At 42.3% G+C, this 21,059-nt stretch overlaps 1 protein-coding gene across 9 annotated transcripts in view; it reads right to left on the reverse strand.

Moving 5' to 3' along the window:
- The window catches only part of LOC148146771 (ELKS/Rab6-interacting/CAST family member 1-like), a 922,009-nt gene that overhangs the window by 883,852 nt on the left and 17,098 nt on the right, over positions 1-21,059 (reverse strand). For all 9 annotated transcript variants that reach the window (XM_087997334.1, XM_087997331.1, XM_087997333.1 and 6 more), the window contains one exon: positions 12,829-13,646. In XM_087997334.1, coding sequence (XP_087853460.1) covers positions 12,829-13,497 — 669 coding nt within the window. In that variant the 5' untranslated portion in view covers positions 13,498-13,646. The remainder of the gene's footprint in view (positions 1-12,828; positions 13,647-21,059) is intronic.

Consider the following 21,059-nt stretch of genomic DNA (forward strand, 5'->3'; position numbering starts at 1 on the left):
GCTAAGAGCTAGAACAGAGTTATCATCTCTGGTTTGTTACCCATGCCACGTGATAGCGAGGCAAGGAATAGGGAGAGATATCAGCTGAACACGTGGCTGCAAGGATGGTGCAGGAGGGAGGGTTTCAGGTTCTTGGATAATTGGGGTCATTCTGGGGAAGGTGGGACTTGTACAAAAAGGACGGTCTTCACTTGAACCAGAGGGGTACTAATATCCTGGGTGGGAAATTTGCTGGTGCTATTCGAGTGGGTTTAAACTAGTTCAGCGAGGGATAGGAACCAGAAGTGTAGTTGAGGTGGACAGGAGGATGAGAGTAGGGAGGACAGGGACAAGTTTTCAGGGTCACAGGAATGTGCTGGCAGACAGCAAACTGGTCTGAAGTGTGTCTACTTCAACACCAGAAGTATCCAAAATAAGGTAGGTGAGCTTGCAGTATGGATAGGTACCTGGGACTTCAATGTTGTGGCCATTTCGGAGACATGGATAAAGCAGGGTGAGGAATAGATGTTGCAGGTTCCAGGGTTTAGACCTTTCATTAAGAACAGGCAAGGTGGTAAAAGAGGAGGAGGCGTGGCCTTTTTAGTCAAGGATAGTATAACGGTGGCTGAGAGGATTTTTGATGAGGACTCGTCTGCTGAGGTAGTGTGGACTGAGGTTAGATACAGGAGAGGAGAGGTCACACTGCTTGGAGTCTTTTATAGGCCTCCGTAGAGTTCCAGGGAGGTGGAAGAGAGGACTAGCAAAATTATTCTGGGTAGGAGTGAAAGGAATGAAGGTGGTCATTATGGGAGAGTTTAACTTCCCCAACATTGACTGGAAATGCTATAACTCTAGTACATTGGACAAAAACTGATCCATCCAATGTGTACAGGAGGGGTTCCTGACACAGTATCTCAAAGGGCCGACAAGAAGGGAGGCCACACTGGATCTGGTGCTTGGTAATGAACCAGGCCAGGTGTTTGATTTAGTTGTGGGTGAGCACATTGGAGAGAGTGACCATAATTGGGCGGCACGGTGGCACAGTGGTTAGCACTGCTGCCTCACAGCGCCAGAGACCCGGGTTCAATTCCCGACTCAGGCGACTGACTGTGTGGAGTTTGCACATTCTCCCCGTGTCTGCGTGGGTTTCCTCCGGGTGCTCCGGTTTCCTCCCACAGTCACAAAGATGTGCAGGGTCAGGTGAATTGGCAATGCTAAATTGCCCGTAGTGTTAGGTTAAAGGGGTAAATGTAGGGATATGGGTGGGTTGCGCTTCGGCGGGTCGGTGTGGACTTGTTGGGCCGAAGGGCCTGTTTCCACACTGTAATCTAATCTAATCTAATCAAATAATTCAGTTATATTTAGTTTAGCGATGGAAAGAGATAGGTCAAGAGTTATCGATGGGGCAAGGGTAATTATAATGCATAGAATTAGGATGCATAGAATGGGATAGCAAAATGCAGAGGATGCAGACAATGGAAATGTGGAGCTGGTTTAAGGAACAGATATTGCGTGTCCTTGATAGGTATGTCCCTGTCAGGCAGGGAGGAAGTGATAAGGTAAGGGAACCGTGGTTTACTACAGAAATTGCATTTGTTGTTAAGAAAAAGGAGGCGGTTTATGTGTTGATGAGGCAAGATGGTTCAGATGAGGTGATGGAGAGTTACAGATCAACCAGGAAGGATTTAAAGAGAGAGTTAAGAAGAGCAAAGAGAACAAAGGAGAACTGTAAAGCTTTCTATAGGTATGAGAGGAATAAAAGGATGATTAGGGTAGGAATATGCCCAGTCAAAGACAGAAGTGGGAAGTTGAGTGTGGACCCTGTGGAGATTGGGGAGGTGCTAAACGAACATTTCTCATTGGTTTTCACTCAGGAAAAGGAGAACATTGTCGAGGAGAAGAATGGGGTAGGAGATATTAGACTAGAAAGGATCAAGGTTAGTTACAAACAGGTGTTATCAATTCTAGAAGGAGTGAAAGTAGACAAGTCCCCTGGGCCAGAAGGGATTAATCAGAGGATTCTTTGGGAAGCTAGGGAGGAGATAGCAGAGTCTTTGGCTTTGATATTGGAGTCATTATTGTCTACAGGTTTAGTACCAGAGGACTGGAGGATTGCAAATTTTGTGCCCTTGTTCAAGAAGGTCAACAGAGATGACCCAGGTAATTATAGACCAGTGAGCCTTACTTCTATGTAGGAAAGGTTTTGGAAAGGATTATAAGATTTATAATCATCGAGCAAGCAACACTTTGATTTCAGGTAGTCAACATGGTTTTGTCAAGGGCAGGTCGTGTCTCACAAACCTCTGAGTTTTTTGAGAAGGGTGACCAAACGTAGATGAGGGTAGGCCAGTTGACGTGGTATCCATGGACTTCAGTAAAGCCTTTGATAAGGGTTCCACATGGTAGGCTATTGGAGAAAATGCAGAGGCATGGGATTGAGGGTGATTTAGCAATTTGGATTAGAAACTGGCTTTCTGCAAGAAGGCAGTGAGTGGTGGTTGATGGAAATATTCAGCCTGGAGTCCAGTTGTTAGTGGTGTGCCACAAGGATCTGTTTTGGAAGCATTGCTGTTTGTCATTTTTATAAATGACTTAGACGCAGGCATAGGTGGATGGATTAGTAAATTTGCAGACAACACTAAAGTCGATGGAATAGTGGACAGTTTGGAAGAATGTTACAGGTTGCAGGGGGACTTGGATAAACTGCAGAATTGGGCTGAGGGGTGGCAAATGGAGTTCAATGCCGCTAAATGTGAGGCGCTGCACTTTGGAAAGAATAACAGGAAGGCAGAGTACTGGGTCAATGGAACGATTCTTGGTAGTGTGGACGTGCAGAGGGATCTTGGGAGTTCTTGTACACAGATCCCTGAAAGATGCCACCCAGGTGGATAGTGCTGTTAAGAAGGCAGACGATGTGTTAGCTTTCATTCGTAGAGTTCCGGAGCCGCAACATCATGCTACAACTATACAAAACACTGGTGCGGCCATACTTGGAATATTGCATACAGTTCTGGTCCCCATATTTCAGGAAGGATGTGGAAGCATTGGGAAAGGTGCTGAGGAGATTTACCAGGATGTTGCCTCGTCTGGAGGGAAGGTCTTATGAGGAAAGGCTGAGAGACTTGGGTCTGTTCTCATTGGAAAGAAAAAGGCTAAGAGGGGATTTGATAGAGACATACAAGATGATCAGAGGATTAGATAGGGTAGACAGTGAAAGTCTTTTCCCTAGGATGATGATGTCAGCTTGTACGAGGGGGCATAGCTATAAATTGAGGGGTGATAGATTTAAGACAGATGACAGAGGCAGGTTCTTTACGCAGAGAGTGGCAAGGACGTGGAATGCTCTACCTGCTAATGTAGTCAACTCAGCCATATTAGGGAGATTTAAACAATCCTTAGATAAGCACATGGATGATTTTGGGATAGTGTAGGGGGATGAGCTGAGAATAGTTCACAGGTCGGCGCAACATCGGGGGCCGAAAGGCCTGTTTTGCGCTGTATTGGTCTGTGTTCTAACTAGGTCTTCATTGTTTGTTACAGTATTCTATCAACAAAATAAATAAATAATAAAAGATTTAGTAAAGTAAATATCATTTATGATTTCACCTAATTCAGGAACCTCATTTCAACACATGCAACAGCTTGCAATTCAATAAATTTTAAAAATTTATGATTCATTTATGGGAGATTATGAGAAGAGGATGGTCTCATGGTATTATCAATAAAGAGTATGAATCCGGAGTTCTGAAGAAGGGTCACTCTGCTTTCCCTCCACATATACTGCCAGACCTGCTGGGTTTCTCCAGCAATTTCTGTTTTTGCTATTCATCCAGAGACCCAGGTTTGGAAGCCCATTGCAGATGGGGCATTTGAATTCAATAAAAATGTGCAATTAAGAGTCTAATGGTGACCATAATATCTTTGATGATTGTTGGAAAAACCCATCTCATTCACTAATGTCTCAACCTAGCTCACAGGGCCACATGCGACTTCAAACCCGCAACAATGTGGTTGACTCTTAACTGCCCATGAAGCAATTAGAGATGGGCAATAAATGTGGCCCAACCAGCAACATCCATTTCACAGGTCTTTTATAAAAGCATCACCAGCAAGGGAAGAATTTATTATCATTCCTACTTCCCCTGGAGAATGCAATGATGAACTGTCTTTTTGAACATATTGCTGGTAATATTAGTATGCCCACAGCAGATCCTAGGATTTTGACAGTGACAAATAAAGGCATGACAATCTAAGTTCTGGACTAGAGACTGAAACTTGGAGGGAAACTGCAGAAGGTGTTCTTTTTCACTTGTCTTCCTTGTGTTTTCTAGGTGGTAGAGGTCACAGGTAGTGTCGTCAAAGCAGGCTTAAAAAGTTGAAGTGTAACCTGTGGATAATACTCCATCCACTTACATACACCAATGACGGAGCAAGGGATCAATTTAAGTAGAGAATGGGGCAACCAACCAAGCAGGGTGTTCTGCTTGTGCCTTCTTGGGCAGAATGGGTTTGGGGAGTCAGGAGAAGAATTACTGAAAGCGCAATTACAGTCTTATATGTTTTTAGATTAGATTAGATTACAGTGTGGAAACAGGCCCTTCGGCCCAACAAGTCCACACCGACCCGCTGAAGCGCAACCCACCCATACCCCTACATTTACCCCTTACCTAACACTACGGGCAATTTAGCATGGCCAATTCACCTGACCTGCACATTTTTGGACTGTGGGAGGAAACCGGAGCACCCGGAGGAAACCCACGCAGACACGGGGAGAACGTGCAAACTCCACACAGTCAGTCACCTGAGGCGGGAATTGAACCTGGGTCTCAGGCGCTGTGAGGCAGCAGTGTTAACCACTGTGCCACCGTGCCGCCCATAATATTATATGTTCTTTCAGTCGTCCAGTCTAGTAACATTCCCAGTCAACATGATAGTGGCACTGCCGCCGCACGTCCTCAGAGCAACATTCTGTACTTGAGATAATTTGCCTCGAAAAAACATTTGTTTGTACTAGATATTAATTCAACTAGTTCGGTGCTTCTCTCCCACATCCCCAACAATCCCCAATTCCTTCTATTTTCCTATGGTTCCTAAATGTTAATTAATTAATTAATTAAGAAATTAATTCCTAAATTCCTAAACCTGTTCAAATGCTATCTTTACGTAAAACGAATTTTTTTTTCTTCTCTTCTTTTGTTTCGCCCTGTGTGGGCTTCCAGAGTAGCAGGATATGGATGTCAGGGCAGTTGCATGTTCCTCCTGCAGAATGTGGCAGGTGAGAGACACTTCACATGTCTCTGCCAACTACATCTGTGGGAAGTGTATCCAACTCCAGCTAGTGGAAAACCGAGTTAGGGAACTGGAGCTGGATGAACCATGGATCATCGGGGAGGCTGAGAGAGAAATTGAGAGGATGGACAGGGAGGTGGTCACTCCTCAGACACAGGAGAAGAACAGCTGGGTTACAGTCAGGGGGAGGAAAGGGAAGCAACAGATTGGGCAGGGATCTCCTGCAGCCTTTTCCCTCAGCAATAAATCTATCGTTATGGATACTGCTGGTGGGAATGGCCTACTGGGGTAAGTCATAGTTGTCAGGTCTCTGGCACTGAGCCTGGCACTGTGGCTCAGAAAAAGAGGGGGGACAATAGAAAAGCGCTAGTGGTAGGGCACTCAATGTTAGACGGATTGACAGGAGATTTTGTGGTCAGGAACTGGACTCCCGGAAGATATGCTGCCTCCCCGGTGCCAGGATCCGGTATGTTGCCGATCAGGTTTACAGGATTCTGAAGGGGGAGGGTGAGCAGCCAGAAATCATGGGACATATTGGCACCAATGATATAGCCAGGAAAGGGATTGAGAATTTGAAAAGTGACTACAGAGAGCTAGGTTGGAAGCTGAAGAGCAGGACAAGTAGAGTAGTGATTTCAGGTTTGCTACCTGTGCCACAAGACAGTGAGGTGAGGAACAGTCAGTGAATGCAGCTTAACACATGGCTGAGAGGCTGGTGCAGGAGGGAGGGCTTCAGATACATAGACATTGGGATACCTTCTGGGGAAGGTGGGACTTGTACATGAAGGACGGGTTGCACCTGAACTGGAGGGGCACAAACGTCCTGGGTGGGAGATTTGCTCATGTGGTTTGGGAGGGTTTAAACTAGTTTGGCAGAGGGGTGGGAATCAGAGCTACATATCTGAGAGGGGGGGGCAATTGTAGATGGGGCAGTGACAGGATGTAGTGAATCAATCAGGAAGGTTTCTCACGCGATGAAACAAAAGGATTGGTTAAAGTGTGTCTGCTTTAAACGCCTGGAGTGTCAGAAATAAGTATGACAAACTTAGAGCATGGATCTGTACTTGGGGCAATGATGTGGCCATAACGGAGACGTGGGTTTCACAGGGGCAGGAATGGTTGCTTCATGTTCCAGGGTTTAGCATGTTTAAAAACATGCAGGGAGAGTGGAAAAAGAGGAGGAGATGCAGCATTGCTAATCAGAGAGTGCGTCATAGCTACAGAAATGAAGGTTGTTGAGGAAGGTTTGTCTACTGAGTCAGTATGGGTGGAGTTAGGAACAGCAAGGGAACAGACACCTCATTGGGAGTTTTCTACAGACTCCCTAATAGCAGTAGAGAGAGTGAAGAACTCATAGGACGGCAGATTTTGGAAAAATGCAGATGGAGCAGGGTTGTTGTTATGGATACTGTGATTTCAACTTTCCCAATATCAACTGGAACCTCCTTAGTGCAGATGGTTTGGATGGAGCAGTTTTTGTCAGGTGTGTTCAGGAGGGTTTCCTTACTCAGTATGTAGACAAGGGGAGAGGCTATTTTGGATTTGGTGCTCAGCAATGAGCCAGGACAGGTGTCAGATCCTGCGGTGGGAGAACACTTTGGTGACAGCGACCACAATTGCCTCACATTTACCATAGCCTTGGAAAGGGAAAGTAGCAGTTATCGAGGGAAGATATTTAATTGGGGAAAAGGAAACAATGATGCTATCAGACAGGAGTTGGGAAGTACAGACTGGGAGCATTTGTCCCACAGAAGGGGGACAACAGACATGTGGAGACTGTTTAAGGAGTTGTTGTGAGAGATGAACAAATTTGTTCCTCTGAGACAGGTAAGAAGAGGTAAGATTAAGGAGCCTTGGATGATGAGAACAGAGGAGCTTCTCATCAAAAAGAAGGCAGCCGCATACGTAAGGTGGAGGATGCGAGGATCTAGCACAGCTTTACAGGATTACAGGCTTGCTAGAAAGGAGCTCAGAAATGGACTGAGGAGAGCCAGCAGGGGCCGCAAGAAAGGCTTGGCAAGAGGATTAGGGAGAACCCAAAGGCATTTTACTCATACGCGACGAATAAGAGAATGATCAGGGAGAAGATAGGGCCGATCAGGGACAGTGTAGGGAACTTGCGGGTGCAGTCTGAACAGATAGGGGAAGCCTTAAATGAGTTTAGTTTGCTTCGGTTTTCACCAAGGAAAGGGAACTTGTTATGAATGAGAACTTTGAGGAGCTGAGATACAGTCTTGACCAGATCAAAATTGATGAATTCGATGTGTTGGAAATATTGGCAAAAAATAAGATTGATAAGTCCCCAGGGCCAGACCAGGTGTATCCTAGGCTGCTCTGGGAAGCGAGAAAAGAGGTTGCTAAGCCGCTGGCGAAGATCTTTGCTTCCTCACTCTCCACAGGAGTCGTATCGGAGGATTGGAACGAGGTAAATGTTCTTCTTTTCAAGAAGGGTAACAAGGAAATCCCTGGTAATCACAGACCAGTCAGTCTTACATCTGTGGTCAGCAATGTCTTGGAAAGAATTCTGAGGGATAGGATTTATGACTATTTGGAAAAGCATAGTATGATTAAAGGCAGTCAGCATGGCTTTGTAAGGGGCAGGTCATGCCTCACAAATCTTATTGAGTTCTTTGAGGAGGTGACAAGACAGGTCGACACAGGTCGAGCAGTGGATGTGGTGTATATGGACTTCAGCAAGGCATTTGATAGGGTTCCCCATGGTAGGCTCATTTATAAAGTCAGGAAGTATGGGATACAGGGAGATTTGGCTATCTGGATTCAAAATTGACTGGCTGACAGAAGGCAGAGAGTGGTTGTCGATAGAAAGCATTCTGTCTGGAGATCAGTGTTGAGTGGTGTCTGCAGGGCTCTGTTCTTGAGCCTCTGCTCTTTGTAGTTTTTATAAATGACTTTGATGAGGAGGGGTGGGTTAGTAAATTTGCAGATGACACAAAAGGTTGGAGGTGCCATTGATAGTATCGAGGGCTATTGCAGGCTGCAGAGCTGGGCTGAGAAATGGCAGATGGAGTTCAATCTGGATAAATGCGAAGTGATGCATTTTGGAAGGTCGAACTTGACTGCTAAATATAGGATTAAAGACAGGATTCTTGACAGTGTGGAGGAACAGAGGGATCTGGGTGTGCAAGTACATAGATCCCTCAAAGTTGCCACCCAAGTGGATAGGGTTGTTAAGAAAGCATATGTGTTTTGGCTTTCATTAACATGGGGATTGTGTTTAAGAGCCACGAGGTTTTGCTACAGCTCTACAAGTCCCTGGTGAGACCACACTTGGCATATTGTGTCCAGTTCTGGTCATCCTACTATAGGAAAGGTAGAGGCTTTGGCGATGGTGCAAGGAAGGTCTACCAGGATGCTGCCTTATGAAGAGAGGTTGACTAAGCTCGGACTTTTCTCTCTGGAGAGAAGGAGGAAGAGAGGAGAACTGATTGAGGTGTACAAAATAATGAGAGGCATGGAGAGAATCAATAGCCAGAGACTTTCCCCAGGGTCATAGCTTTAAAGATATTAGGAGAAACATATAGAGGGGACGCCAGAGGAAGGTTCTTTATGCAGAAAGTTATGAATGCGTTGCCAGTGGTGGTGGTTGTAGCAGAGTCGTTAGGGATAGTTAAACGACTGCTGGGCATGCACATGATAGCAGTGAATTGAGGGGTGTGTAGGTTAAGTTATTTTATTTTACATTAGGATTAATCCTTAGCACAACATCGTGGGCCAAAGGGCCTGTTCTGGGCTATACTTTTCTATGTGTCGAGTTGTGAACAGTTTTGAATCAGAGAATAGTATCATAGAATCCATTTTTGCAGATACAGGCCATTCAGCATATCAAGACTGCACCAATCCTCCCAAAGCACCACACCATATCCCCATGAATGTGCATTTACATTGACTAAACCACTTAGCCTGCACATTCCTGGACACTACAAGGCAATTTACCATGGCCAATCCACTCAACCAGCACATCTTTAGACCATAGGAGAGAACCAGAGTACCAGATGGAATCCACACAGAACAAGCCAACTCTGTGTAAAGAGAAGGAAGTTCCACAGTCATCATCACAATCACCATCAATAATTGGGCAGCTTGGCATATCAGTGTGAAATACAAGGATGAAGCAAAATTCACAAGCATCTTCAGCCAGAAGTGCCAAGTGGAAGATCCATCTTGCCCCTCAGCATAGACACCAGTCTTCAACCAGCTCAATTTGCCGTAAGTGATGTCAAGAAGTGGATGAAGGCAACAAATATTGCAAAGGCTTTTGGACTGTGATAACATTTCAGCAATAATAATAAAGACTTGTCCTCCAGGACTAGCTACACCTCTGCTCCAGTACAATTACTACACTGGCATCAACCGAGCAATGTGGAAAATTGTCCAGTTACGTCCTGTCTACAAAAAGCTGGATAAATCCATTCCAGCCAATTACTGCCCCAATGTATTCTCACAGAAGGAGTCATCAACAGTGCTATCATCTTTTGAGCATCATTACACCATTGATCCAGACATTGCAACAAAGAGATTAACTTCAGAGGGGAAAAGAAAGGTGACTGCACTTGACATCATGCAGTACCTGACCAAGCACAGCATCAAGGAGCCCTAGCAAAACTGGAATCAAGTAACATTTCTTGTTGGTTGGAATCAAACCTAGTACAAAAAGGAAGATTGTGGTTATTGGCGATCGATCATCTCAACTACAGGATAACACACCTGGAGTTTCTTAGGGTAGTGCCCACAGCCAAATCATCTTTAATTACATCAAAAGACCTTCCCTCATTAACTCAATGTGGGAATGTTTGCTGACAATTGTGCAAAGTTCAGCACAATGTGTATCGCCTCACATCCTGAAACAGTTTGTGTTCAAACACAGTGAAGTCTGGACAACATTCAGATTTGGGGTCATAAGTGGTGAGCAATATTCACCACATAAGTGCCAGACAATGATCATCTCAAAACAGGAGAGAATCTAACTATCGGCCCTTGCTATTCAATGGCATTACCATCACTTGAATCCCTGTTATAATAAATATTGTGGCTGCAAGAACAAGAAAGAAGTTGGGAATTATACAGCAAATAACTCACCTCCTGACTCCTCAAAGCCTGCCCACCATGCTCAAGGCATGTATCAAGCATGTGACTTGTCTGGGTGAGGGCAACGTCAATGACACCATCCAGATCAAAGCAGGTTGCTTGATTGTACCCCGATCTAACACCTTCAACATTCACGTCCTCTGCCAACAACGTACAGTAGCAGCATTGTTTACCATCCATAAAACGCACTGTGACAATTCACCAGGTCTCCTATATCAGCACTTTTCCAACTCAAAACCTCTAAGACCCAGAAAGACACGCAGCAGACACGGACTTTGTTCTATCAAAGATATTACGGAGAAAATCAAATTTTACGCACGAAAAGGAATAGGATTTCAAATGATCATCATCATACAAAATACCTTACAGAGATCAAAGGAAGAAAAATTTAAAACGTGCCACAAAGTCGAGTAAGGAAAGTCAGAGAGAGCACACACTGAAGAACTGGGCAGAGGAAAAGATGTAATGATAAGCCAAGGAAGAGAAAGCAAACTGATTTTCAAAACACCAATATGATAGTAATGCTCACAGATCACAAGCATATAATAACCATTTCAAATCTCTGGAATATCACAAGTACCCTCCAGACAATGAAAATTCAAGAGTGTTTCATCGCTCATATAAATGATTTGGATGTGAAAATAGGAGGCATGGTTTCTAAATTTGTAGATAACTCCAAAATAGGTGGTGTAGTGGACAGTGAAGAAAATTTCTCAGAGAACAATGAGACCTTGAATAGATGGGCCAATGGACCCAGGAGAGGCAGATGGAGTTTAATTTAGATAAATGTAAAAGGTGTTGCATTTTGGTAAGGCAAACCAGGGCAGGACTTATACTGCTAATGGTCAGCCTTGGGGAGTGTTGCCAAAGAAAGAGACCTAGGTGTGCAAGTGCATAGTGTCATCAAAGTGAAATTGTAGGCAGAGACAGTGTGAAGACAACATTTGGCACACTTGTCTTAATTGGCCAACGCATTGAGTATCGGAGTTGGAAAGCCATGTTACGGCTGTACAGAAAACTGGTGAGGTTATGTTTAGAATATTGTCGAGAGTGTAGTGCTGGAAAAGCACAGGTCAAGGCAGCACCCGAGGAGCATCAGAATCAATGTTTTGGCCATAAAACTTCATCAGGAATGAGGCTTGTGGGTCGGGGCTGAGAGATAAATATGAGGGGAGTAGCTAGGAAATCGATAGGTGAATGAAGGTGAGGGAGAAGGTGATAGGCCAGAGGTGAGTGTGATGAATGGGTCCGGAGGGCGGTGTGGAGTTGGAGGCTTTGGCTAGGATAATGTGGGGGGGGAATGAGGAAGCTGTTGAAACCCACTTTTATCCCAAGTGGTTGCAGGATCCCAAGGCCAAATATGAGGCGTTCCTCCTTCAGGTGTCAGGTGGTAACGGTTTCGCAGTGGAGGTAGCCCAGGATCTAGATAGGTATCTGAATAGGAAGGGTTGAGAGGGCTCAGGGCCAAATGCTGGCAAATATAACTAGGTCAGATTTGGATGTCCGGTCAGCATCGACAAACTGGACCATGCCCTAAGGTTCTACAACTCTAAGTAAAACATAAATCACTGCTGCAAGGAACAAATACCATTGTTGAGGTAAAACACTACATCCTGACTCAAAAGACCAACACTACGGGGAATCTACTATTTTTATGAAACTTCACAAATGGTCCAATTTACTCAAAACATTCACTAATTTTCATGAGAACAAGTTTCTCATACAAAACGGCAATTCTAAAACAGATATATTACTTTGTGTCAGACACAACGATGGTACCATCAACTGGTTAATGGCAATATAAATTCTTAGGATCATAAGCAAAATACACGACTGCATAATATGAAAATCTAAACAACCTCATTCCAATCACATTTGAGATTGCTAGGGCAGGGTCAGCAACACTGCCATCAAAATCAGAACATGCATTTTGCCGATCAAAACACAACTATTAAAGCAATTCTCTTGACAAAGAATGTCAATCTCAAGGTCTTGCATCTTCTCCTCGATATCCTGCACATAACTCTCAGTCTATGCATGTTTATTATAAGTCTCATTTTTGACACCTAAAAGCACATTCCTGCTTGAAGATTAAGAAAATATACATTCCAACAATGGAACGTGCATAACGATTTCTAAAAATTTAATTTCTATGCATTTGACATCCACTTAAACTTAATTGATCTGCTGCAGGCAAGGGAGATTCCAGACAACACTTCATAAACTATATACTTATTGATTTAAATTTCAAAGAATCCAAAAATAAAACATTAAATTACGTGTTTCTGGAAGACGAGTAATATGGTGTGCATTTCCACCATTTGCTGTTTCAGATATTTATCATCTGTAGCACTTTCTTCTATTATTAAATTATACTTTCTGTAAATTTAGCACATTTCCTTCCATCATTTTACATCTCAGAAACAACTTCAAAAACTCAAATGATAAGCTCACCTGATTTTCATCCTGGACAACCCGAAACTGTTCCTTCCAAATTGTCATCTTAGCCACCTCATCTTTCCGGAGAGCTCGTTCTTTCTTCAGCTCTGGACTCCAGAATGTTTTGATGCTGTTCATTGAGGAGCTGAGCTTACTTTCTTTCACATCTACCTCTTTGCGAAGCACATCATTCTCACGAAGGACCTCCTTCAACTGTGACTGCAAATCCATAATGGTGTTATCCCTAGTTTGCCTCAATGAGTGTGGGACAGTAGATGCCAGGCTTACTGTTGGCAAATGCTGTTCTCCAAAAGCTATACTATCACTGGCCACACTAGTCGTAGCAATGTTAGGGCTACTTCCCATGGTAGTCATCCTCACACCAAATGGTAAACGTCCAGAAGCTCTATCTAATGTCATTGATGCTTTAGAGGAATCTGTACCAACATGGTCGTGGTCACTTAGGTACATTGGGCCGGATGTAGCGTATGCAGCGTTCAATGACTGTATGTTCTCCATAGACAGGGTTTTCCCACTACCACCACCAATGCTGGAACTAGAACTGCCCCCAGTGCTGTTTGTTCGACGGTGACCCAAACGTGGTGATCGTGGCAACCTCGGTGAGCGTCCAGGGCTCTGGTTACTTTGCTCTACTTTACCCACCGACCGGGAACTTCCATGCATGGTTCAAAAGAATTCAGCCAAATGTATACTTGCGAAATTAAACAAAAATATTCTTTTTTTAAAATGGGTTTATGCTTGCCAGTTTGTCAAATTCAGCATATTTTATTTACACTCTATAATACATCCATGTCAAGCCATTGAAGTCTCACCTGTTTAAACAGAAACAAAACAATTAATACAAACCATACAATTTCTTAGCTTTTAAGTTTACAATTCAGCAAAACAACTCAGTTTCCTGTCTGTAAGCACCAGTTAGGAATGCTCAACTCTAGCCACACCAGAACAAAGATATCAGGAAATAAAAAGTCTTACTATCTCTCACGTTGGAAAGTTTCACCTGCAGCAATGAAAATAACTAATTCTAAATGATTGGTCAAGAACATTTAATAAAAGATAATAAGATAAACCAATTAAATCTCAGCATTCCACTCGAAAAAATCATTTTCCATTAAAATTACATCTAAACTAAAGTTGAATAAAAATATTGAAATATTTTCATTAAACCATTTGAGACAAGTGATTAAATACAACTACTTAATTGCCTTTTGTGGTTGAAGTATCCCCAATTTTTGTTTCAAAACTACAGCCTGTATCAAAAATCAAGACTTCAATTATGCATTGTTTCCTCCCAGAATAATTGCAAGGAGTAACCAACACTTGGTGTATTAATAATTGAATTTGCTCGTACAGTCAATCAGTAGGGGCTGAATTTTAATATGTTTTAGTTGACTTAATTTTATCAAATTTCACAGGGTTTCCCTCTGCGAGGCCCAGCAGGTTCTCATGATAGCATCCTAAACCTACTTCATTAACTACCTCTCTACCGTAACAGCTACATCTATCCAATGTGAGCCCAATTTTAACACTTGCAATATCAGAAAGGTTCACCACTGCCAGGATGTTTGCATTTCTGGCATCATCACCATCTGCAAATTCTGTTGTGCACTCAATCCAGAGCTACACTGCACAATTCCTAACGTTTGTCTTGACATGATAGGAGAAATTGGCACCTTGCTTTTTGGACAGGAAACTGGAGGTCCTGATGAACTAGGTGCTGCAAAGGAGGGGCATTAATTTCCCTCAGAGCCAGCAAAGGTACGGCGGGTCAGTTCATAGAAAATAGAACAGTACAGCACAGTACAGACCCGGTGGCCCTCGATATTGTGCTAGCTTTTTATCCTATACTAAGATCAGACTAACCTACATAGTATGATGAAAGCTATGTTCCATGTGCCTATCCAAGAGTCGCTTAAATGTCCCTAATGTATCTGACTCCACCATCACTGCTGGCAGTACATTCCACATAGCCCCCACTCTGAGTAAAGAACCTACCTCTGACATCTCCCCTAAACCTTCCTCCAATTACCTTAAGAATTATGCCCCCTCATGGTAGACGTTTCTACCATGGAAAATAATCTCTGGCTATCCGTTCTATCCATGCCTCTCAACATCTTGTACACCTCTAACAAGTCACCTCTCATCCTTTTTCGCTCCAATGAAAAAAGCCCTACCTCCTTCAACCTTTCTTCATATGGCATGCCCTCCAGTCCAGGCAGCATCCTGGTAAGTCTCCTCTGCATTCTCTCTAAAGCTTCCACATCTTTCAGACTGAATACTTTCCATCTACCACCCACCCTCTGTATTCTATGGACCGGCCGATTCTGTATCCAGACAGACAGGTTTCCCTGTATCCCACACCTCCTTGCTTTCGGAATGTGCCTACCATGGGGAACCTTATCAAATGCCTTGTTAAAATGCATGTATACTACATCCAGCACTTTACTTTCATCAACGTGTTTGTCACGTCCTCAAATAATTCAATACGTTTTGTGAGGCATGACCTACCCTTCACAAAGCTATGCTGACTATCTATAATCAAACTATGGTTTTCCAAGTAATCATAAATTCTGTCTCTCCAAATCCTCTCCAATACTTTTCCCACCACTGACGTAAAACTGACTGGTCTGTGATTCTCAAGATTATTCCTATTCACTTTCTTGAACAAAGGAATAACAGTTGCCCACCCTCCAATCATCGGGCACTACTCCAGTGGACAATGAGGACACAAAGATCATCGCCAAGCTGCAGCAATCTCTTCCTTCACTTCCTGTAGTAACCGAATCCCATCTGGCCCAGGGAATTTACTTATCCTTTATGTTTTTCAAAACGTTCAGCACATCCAAGTCATCTGGAGCATCGCATAGTAGCATCAGAAGAATGTCAACAACCCTCTTTGCTCACATTCACTCCACCTCTGCTACTACATCCACCTCCCACCAAGGCTCATGTTCTACCACTCTTACCATTGCATACAACATCTTTACTCACTCACCTTACTGCAATATACTAGTACTAACCCTGCATGGCTTCTACTCACTAATCAACTTGTGCGGACCCTCCAAGTGACTGAAGGAAAATCAGTCTGGACCTCCCAACTGAATGTTCCCTTTCTTTACTTGACTGGAGGATTATTGACAACCATGACAAACTTGAAAATGTGTTGTTGGAAAAGCGCAGCAGGTCAGGCAGCATCAAAGGAACAGGAGAATCGACGTTTCAGGCATAAGCCCTTCTTCTGGAATGATTCCTGAAGAAGGGCTTATGCCCGAAATGTCGATTCTCCTGTTCCTTTGATGCTGCCTGACCTGCTGTACTTTTCCAACAACACATTTTTAAGCTCTGATCACTAGCATCTGCAGTCCTCACTTTCTCCTAGTTGATTTTAACCATGACAAGCTTCCGGGCTTTTTGTATGCACTGAACAAAAGGCAAAACAGACATACTGTGAGCTTGGTATCTCTGGCTGAGGGGGCAAGGCAAATTAGGGATGCTGTGAGCATCCAGGTAGGCTCAAAATGAAGAAGTGCACAGAAAACAGGCAAATAGCCGAGACAGCCCGGTTCACTCTGAGCTGGGTGCCCATCCCTGTATATAAAGTGCCCTTGCAACAACATTGCAATGATGGTTGCCAACAATCACCAAAAATTCTACACTGTCGGGATTCTATGATTTTACGTAGCTTTAAAATAAGGAAGCATTCAGCTAGTGGATTGAAAAGGTGCTGTGAAGGTGCATAGTGGTGAACAGATGTCTAGTACTAAGGTTTGTGGATGTGACCAGTGTCCAGGGAGCATACTCTTAAATGCTAGTGCCAGATATATACAATGGTCCAGAGGAGCAAGCAGTGAACTGGAATCACAGTTACTCACTCTGACCTACTGTTGACAATTGTCATCATTGTGTATCCTCAAAGTGGGTGATAGGTTTGGAAGCTGCATAATAATAAAGGTCAGATGTGCAGTTAATAAGGCCAACAAGCAATAATCCTTGTTAATAGGCATCTCACTGCTGCTAATGAGAACCTCGACTGAATGTCTATAACTTAGAAATGCTGTTAATTGCTTGCGACATGTGTAGGTCCTGCTGGACTTCTCCCAGATTTCTCGTCATAGCCACATCATTCAAGATCCTATAAAAAGCTTCTGACCTCCACTTCTTAGAATTCAAGTAGAAAGGATCAGACACCAGAAGAGTCTGAGTTTCCTTGCTTTTTGAAAAGACATCAAAACATCAATTTTCAAACCTGTTTCTGGCAAATTTTACTTTCCATGTCGTAAGAACTGTTTTTTCAAATTCCCATATTTATCTCAGACAACATGAGGTGTCTTTTTATTAAGAACACAAAAGGATACGGTTTACTGAATGTCAGCCATGGCTCATCATTGAATCACTGGATTTCAGGTCTAAGCCCCACTCCAGAGCTTGAACACAAGCAAAAAACACAAAATCTGGCTGACACTGAGGGATCATCCAGAGATGCCATCTTTTCGATGCAGCATTATATCATGACCATCTGCCTACTCAGATGGATGCACTAGCACTATTTCAAAGAGCAGCAGTGAGTTATTGCAACATCTTCAGAAATTTTTATCCAGTCAACATCTGAACAGCTATTCAGATCATTACCACATTGCTGTATGTTGAAGTTTGCTGTGTCCAAATTGGCTGCCAAGTTTTCTACTTTATAACAATGCCGACACTCTCAAAGTACTTAGTGGCTTCATGCTATTTGAGATATCCACCGTTCACAAATAGCATCATACAAGCACACACTCTGAGGGCTATCATGATGCAGTGCCAGTTCAAGTGCCACCTGCCCTAGAGGTATGCTTTAACATGTCAAAACAGTTCAGTTAAAATTAAATTAAAAGTACAGTTTTTTTGGTCTTTATCATGAGAATAAACCGATACTTATTTGTATTACAAATTTCAACAAGATTCCAGAATGTTATTACTAAAAGATTTAAATTCAGCTGAAAAAATAATGTGAATTTGTTCTATTTCTCCTGAATGACCTTATCTGTGGCCATTCAGAGGAAGCTAAACTCAGCTTCATCACTCAAGTCAGACATGTTGCAAATTTGTCTAATTTTGCGACCAATGTGTTTAAGGAAAAGGCATTGAAGTTATTTTGAAATGCAAGATAAGCAAAATACAATCTGGAAAACTGGTGAAAGTACCTGAAGTAATTGCCATTCAAAACATGTGCCAGAAATCTTTAGCAAGGTCACGGCTCAAATAGTAAAACACCAAACAATGGATGTCACTTTTTGGAATCGCGGTAGAAAAGAAGTGTCGACAGTTATCTTCATAAGGAGTTTATCAAATAAAAACAAAATTTGCAAAAAGAAGATAATTACTTTGAATCTCAGATATCCCATGAACATCAGGTTCTTGTGGGAATAAGCTATGAAGCTACCCTTTGGTTTTGGATTTATCTGTACGTTTTCTGACAAAAGCTGCTGCCTTAGGAGCAGCTTTGAAACAGGCAGTTTATGCCTGGAGCTGTAACAGCTTGGAAACTGAGTATTTTTTGTAATGTGTAAAGAAGCTGTAGACCAGAGGCAAAGACTATCAGAAATCAAGGTTTTCTCTGAGTTGGTATCACTAAGCAAGACTACAATGAAGTTGGGGTGTTCACAATAATGAGATATTCAGAGAGAGTTTCAGAGTCACCCTAGTGCTGATGGAAGTACCTCAAAAATGTCATAGAAAACAGCAGGAACACTAAGCAGAATCAAAATTAATTTCGAAAAGGTGTGGCACACTTTCATATGGCCCCAGGAGAATCAAAGATATCCCTCAAGTTCCTGTTATGAATACGAAAACTCAAAGGTGAAACTAAAAACAAAAGGGAATGTGTCACGGAGATTGTTGTACTTAAAACATAAATGTTTTCAACATATGGCTTTTAAGTTCGTACTTTTGTTTTTTTTAAATCTTGTACAGCAAATGGTTTATTTTAAAAAGTGGTGCCTTGTTATTTTATCAGTTATGAGAGTTCACGATTCTTTTTGACCTTCTGGAATCATAAACAGCAATTAGGTTTTGGGAATATTTAAGGATTCAGAATTTCTATTGATAATAGGTATAATATATTAAAAATGTTAACTTGGAGTTCAACATGGCTGTCCATTTAGAAGTCAAAAATATTAAAATTCAAGTGGTGTACTTGAATCAGCTGCTTAAGGCAAACAAATGCATTTTGGTCATTTCAAGAATCATTAATGCTTGTTCTGGTTGAGATTTATTTTACCTAACTAGTGCAGTTGCTAGTGTGGTGTAGGGAGCTGGAGACTCTTGGAATTAGAATGAATAAAAAGAATAGTATGAACCATATTTTGGTTCAAATCAGGTATAACACAGGCTGTGAAAGGGTGCTTTTGACTTGATACACATGTTTCACATTTACCTTGAAGAAAATGAAACAAATATTGCACTGTTGTACAATGCAGTAAATACTTACTTAGTGCTCATTGAGTGAGCAGAAGTAGTAATGGAACACAGTGATTTCTATTTTGCAAAATAAATGAGCTTAATTTGCCACTGAAGTTTCTTACCAGATTGTCATCAGGCAGAACTCATAACCAACTGGAGTCTTTTAGTCCATACCTTTAATGATCAATTATTGTTAGGAACACAAATTTATGTAAGAGCACGACAAAGTCAGCCATGAGTTCAAAGTGCTTCTTTGCCTGCATTTTAACAGTGGTGGAAAAATTCCTCATTACAATGAAATTACTATTTAACCGACTCAGCTGTTCATCAAATCCTCCTACCAGTGTCTGCAATTTAAATGGTCCTCTGGAGCGAATATATTTTATCACTTTGATAGCATCATGTTTTCTATCACACACAACTCCAAACTATATTTCTCTCTCTAATAACACAATAAGCCAGGGACTTTAAATCACATGAAATTCCAACTATTCTATTTAATCTTTTCTGAATCCATCTGAATAACTCACCATTATAGTTTTTCTAGAAATCTCATGTCTGTGTAGCTGTCCAAGCTCCAGTTAAATAAATTTCTGCATGCCACTTTATTGTAGTTCATTGTCTTCTTTTTTTAATGTGTGCAAGCTGTTCGATGCCACCTCAAAACTACCAAAAATCCTTAAACGTCATATTGAGAACCTAATCATACAAGTCATAGATGACGACGTAACTTTGCCTTCCCCTCGTGACCAGATCCATATTGGGTTGGTCAGATGGGCTGTGGCAATGGAACTCAATCCAGATTAATGAAAGTTGATGCACTTGGGCTGGATCAATAAGGTAAGCAATTACACTATAAAAGGTAGAACCTTAGGAGGCACTAAGTATCAGACAGACCTTAGCGTCGATGCATGTACATTGATCCCACAAGGCATAAGGACAGGTATATAAAAAGTGGGAAAGGCGGCATTTGGGATACTTGCCTTTATTAGCCAAGGCATAGAGTTTGAATAATGTGGTTACATTGGAACTGTATGTTAGGCCACAGCTAGAGTACTGCGTGCAGTTTTGGAATCCACATTATAGGAGGGATGTGACTGCACTGGAGAGAGCGTGCAGAGGAGATTTACTCAGAATTGCCTGGACTAGAGAGTTCTAGTTATGAAGAGAGATGCATAGAATGAATTGTCTTACTTGAAGCAGAGAAGGCTGCCAGAGGACATGATGATTGAAATGTATAAAATTATGAGGGGCAGAGACAGGGTAGACAGGAAGAACTTTTCCCCTGACTGAAGGGGCAATGACAAGGCGCATATATTTAAGGTGAAGGTTTAAAGGGGATGAAAAGAAAGTATTTTTCACCTAGAGGGTGGCAAGAATCTGGAACTCACTGCCTGCAAGAGTGAAAGAAACAGAAGGTCTCATCACACAGTAGTATTTACTCATGCATTTGCAATGTGAAAGTATACAAAGCTGTGGGCCAAGTGCTCGAAAATGGGGTTAGAATAGTTTAGTGGTTGTTTTTGACCAGTGCAGATTCATTGAGCCAAAGGCCCTTTTTTCTGTGCTGTTGACCACATATCTGGTTCTTGTCAAAGGTGTTCTGAAAATTATATGGTTTCAACTTGTTTTATTTCCTTACCATTTATATAATTTGGATATCATAAAAGTTTTTTTTCCTCCCGCATCTGTTCAGAATTACTTTTCTCTCCTTTAGTTAGGTTCATGAAAGCCAACCAAATTGAAGCTTTCAAAATAAGTCAGCTGAATTAAAATACTCATTA

The sequence above is a fragment of the Chiloscyllium plagiosum genome, unplaced genomic scaffold (assembly GCF_037043375.1).
Source record: "Chiloscyllium plagiosum isolate Xiang-an unplaced genomic scaffold, Cpla_swu_hap1 HiC_scaffold_19, whole genome shotgun sequence".
NCBI classification, from domain to species: Eukaryota; Metazoa; Chordata; class Chondrichthyes; order Orectolobiformes; family Hemiscylliidae; genus Chiloscyllium; species Chiloscyllium plagiosum.